Here is a 4062-nt window from a genome sequence, read left to right on the forward strand (position 1 = left end):
GTTCACATTATGACTCCCAGCATCTGCAATCAGTTCTCAAAGGCAGGCCCAGCCACTGCGCACTTGGTTTTGCAGTGTTTGGCCAGCTGAGGTGGGAGGAAGGCTAATTAAAGGCGAACCTGAGCTACAGAGCAAATTCCAAACCTGGTCCATAGTAAGAGCCCGTCAGGAGAAAACAAAAAAATCCCAGTTCTTCCTTTACTCTCAATCAATCATGACTTCCTCTCAGTTCCTCCCTACTCCACACGCCGCCATTTCTACCATCTTCACCTTCCTCATCAGGACCGTCCTTCAACCCTTCAGTCTGTCTCATCAACTCATTTCGACTTGGTTCTTTTGCTGCTTTTTAATTAAAATATAATGGCATCATTTCCCCCCACTCCCTTTCTTTCCTCCAACTCTCCCCACGCCCCCCACCCCTCAGCCCCACTCCCTCTCAAGTTCGTGGCCTCCTCTTCTTTAACTGTTATTGTCACAGACATATGCACACATACATAAAGTACAACCCGCCGTGTCTGCCCAGTGCCGCTTGCATGTACATGATTTCAGGGCTGACCACTTGGTACGGGGTCAACCAATGACAGGGTTCCTCCCTGCGGGTAGACCACTTCCTCTACTCTCAGAATCAACTTGCTATTTCTCTCTGCTTTTTACTTAAGATTCATCCCAAACCCTTGGGTCGAGCACACAAAGCTGAACAAGACCCAGCCCCTGTCTGGCACTAACAATCCCCTAAAGACTATAAAAATATCTTTTCATTTCTACATTTATTTAACTCCACATCTTCCATTTCTGGGTCTAACATAGCACACTAGACACAGTAGCCATGAATGGTCATATACTGTGTCATTGGCCAAGACAATACATAGGTGTTACAGCTATGGAAAGAAGGGGAAATTAACAGGGATGTACTTATGTAAATGACACGGTTTTTTTTTCTCATGGGATTAAAATACCTGTTTCTCTATTTAATAATCCTTCCTGCACCTGTGTGGCAAGCCAGGCAGACAGGGCCCTATCTCAGCCTTCAACGCTCTATTGGCCCCTTTGCCAGGTAATGACAGGCTGCTCGTGGGGTCTCTAGATGAAAGAGAAGGTTACTCACGCAAAATTAAAAGTCAAAATAATGAACTTAATATAGAACCAAGCCGTACTTTATGTACGATAACATATATCCTGAAGCAACACCGGGGGACGTTAGGCATTAATTATTTCTTAAATCGCCCAATTATACATCATTTCATGCTAATCTAAATGATGCCGTTTCTCTCTCGGCAGACACCACTCAACTGGAGACAACCCCCATATCTGTGTATAAAAGCCCCAAGAACCCACAGGCTGGTGATGCTTTGTTCTCCTTTGAAGTCACGGCTGCCCACAGACAAGGGGAACGTTTGCCCTGGCACCATGTCTCTCCGGTTTTCTGGCGGATCCAGGCACGTTGGCCTACAGTCAGGATCCCTCAGGCCACCCAGCGGAGGCGCAGGATTTGCAGGCGGCAGTGCGGGGGGCAGTTCGGCTGCTGGGAGTGGATTTTCTTGGGCCTTAGGAGGGACACTATGCGGTGGCCCTGGTGGAAGCCATGCCGCTGGTGCCCTGGGCAATGCTGCTGGTGCGGGCTTCACTGGAAACGAAGGGGGTCTCCTCTCTGGGAACGAGAAGGTCACCATGCAGAATCTTAACAACCGCTTGGCCTCTTACCTGGATAACGTGAAGGCTCTGGAGGAGGCAAACACTGAGCTAGAGAGGCGGATCAAGAACTGGCATGAGAAATACGGACCCGGATCTTGCCGTGGACTCGATAATGACTACAGCCAGTATCATCTGACCATCGAGGACCTTAAAAGCAAGGTAAAATCACAGACTTGGAACTAGTCAAATTTTTAAAACTTAATAACTTCCAGCAAAACTATATAGAATCACAAAGGAAAATGAGTAATGACTGTCCTTTAATTTGTACTGAATTTTAATTAAATAATTACTCAAAATTAGGAACCTTGATTCATGAATTTCAGTGTAGCTAAAGTGTTAATTCCACTGTATTTTGAAATACATTTATATATAATAAATTATTCTGTTTTAAAAATAAGACAATTATATGAGGATAAATTCAAAACACAGCTATTTTTTTAAAAATTAAATTCTAAATATTTTGATAATTGTATAAGTTTAAAATTAATGCAAAGGCTTAATTATTTTTTAAATAATAAATAACAAAAGCAAAGTTATTTCTGTTAATGCCCATTTAATTTCTTCTAGATTATCTCTTCCACGGCTGCTAATGCTAATATAATTCTGCAGATTGATAATGCCAGACTGGCTGCTGACGACTTCAGACTAAAGTAAGTGACAGATGGCAGCCATGGCCCCCAAACGAAGTTTCTGTCTGTTTGTGTTGTTAAACAATTTCATTTTCATCTCAAGTAAAATAAATTACAACCCAAAAGAGTAAAGGCATCAAAGGATTTCTGTCACAAAACGATAGTCAACTTGAGTCAAAATGTAACATATTCATTACATCCATGAAATAAACTGCCCACGTATCTCCATGCCTGCCTAAAGGAATGCCAAGCACCAAGTAATGTTCTGTGGCCATTGTTCAATCCATAAAATTGTCAGCTTAGGTAAAATTACAAAAATGGTGCTTTCACAAAACTGTGCTAGGCACTGGGATCTGTGTGACTGGGGAGTTGCTCATCCTGCACAGAACCAGGGGGAAGGGTCCTGCTCTGTGTCCAGCTGTTTTGGTTTATGACAGGGTCTCACCGTGTAGTCTAGAACTCACAATCCTCCTGTCTCAACCTCCTGAGTTCTTGGATTACAGACATGGGCTACCACACAAGGCTTTTTCTGTGGCTTTTTATAAGATTTAGACTCCTGATTTGGTTTCGTATTTCCCATTGACATCGAGTTGAGTTCCTAAAGAGCTACTTTCCACTGTATTTAAATTCTCCCCACCCAGGTACGAAAATGAACTCACCCTTCACCAAAACGTAGAGGCGGACATCAACGGATTGCGCCGTGTCCTCGACGAGCTGACCCTCTGCAGGACGGACCAAGAGCTGCAGTATGAATCCCTGAGTGAGGAGATGACCTATCTCAAAAAGAACCACGAAGAGGTAGGAGAAGCCTCCCTAAGTCCCATCCCAGCTCTGCCCGTGGAAACTCTCGAGAGGGAAGGAAGTCGCTGCGCTCCCAGCACTAATCCGTGCTCAGGGAAGCCACACATGAAATCTGCTTGCCTCCCACGAGAACGTTAGAGGAAGGGAGTTAGAAAGAGAGGAGAAGTCACACAGCCCGGCACTGAAAGAGCAAGGCCACTGGGGAGTGTCGGTGGGAGAGTGATCCCCCAAACACGAAAACCAGAGAAGGAAGAGAAGAGACAGCAAACACAAGAGAAGGGCCTGGAGCACAGTGGGATCCTGCCCCCCCCCAAAGTCACAGCAGCTTTGACTGCACTGAAGGGGGGGGGACGCTGCTCACATTGGGGCACCCTGGGCATTTCCTGCACTCTCCCTGGTGGGTGTACGCTAACTGCAAGCGGTTTGATTTTGAAACTCCACAGCAACAAGGATTTTCCTTTATATGGAATCTTACATAGAAAACTTCAAAGTACAGAAATAAGTTAGTAGCAGCTTTTTAGGGGCAACTTGTGGTGTGTGTGTGTGTGTGTGTGTGTGTGTGTGTGTGTGTGTGTGTGTGTGGTTGGATTCGGTATGGTGGATCAACTTTTCTGTTTGTTCGTTTTTTGAGACAGGGTTTTTCAGTTTAGACCTGACAGCCCTGGAACTTGCTATGTAGACCAGACTGGCCTTGAACTCACAGAGATCTACCTGTCTCTGCATCCCAAATTCTGGGATTAAAGGTGTGCATCACCACCACCGGACTGGTGGTTCAACTTTATAATCCCAGCAAATTCAAGGCCCAGCCTGGTCTACGGAGCAAGTTTCAGTTTAGACTAAGCTACAGAGTAAGACCCTGTCTCATAAAAACAAGGATAGGTGGGAGGGAAGGGGAAGGAGGGAGAGAGGGAGGGAGGGAGAGAGGGAGGGAGGGAGGGGA

The 4062-nt window shown here is 45.4% G+C and overlaps 1 protein-coding gene across 3 annotated transcripts in view; it reads left to right on the top strand.

The window, feature by feature from the left end:
- Positions 1–1063: 1063 nt before the first annotated feature.
- Positions 1064–4062, top strand: part of LOC101996752 (keratin, type I cytoskeletal 28) — a 9324-nt gene continuing 6325 nt past the window's right edge. Inside the window, exons 1-4 of one of the 3 annotated variants that reach the window (XM_005368245.2) lie at positions 1064–1851; positions 2260–2342; positions 2963–3119; positions 3181–3198. In XM_005368245.2, the coding sequence (XP_005368302.2) occupies positions 1255–1851; positions 2260–2342; positions 2963–3119; positions 3181–3198 (855 nt within the window). In that variant the 5' untranslated portion in view covers positions 1064–1254. Of the gene's footprint in view, positions 1852–2259; positions 2343–2962; positions 3131–3180; positions 3199–4062 lie in introns of all 3 variants that reach the window. The other 2 variants (XM_026789873.1, XM_026789874.1) reach the window with 2 other exon arrangements.

Source organism: Microtus ochrogaster, unplaced genomic scaffold (assembly GCF_000317375.1).
Source record: "Microtus ochrogaster isolate Prairie Vole_2 unplaced genomic scaffold, MicOch1.0 UNK31, whole genome shotgun sequence".
Lineage (NCBI taxonomy): Eukaryota > Metazoa > Chordata > Mammalia > Rodentia > Cricetidae > Microtus > Microtus ochrogaster.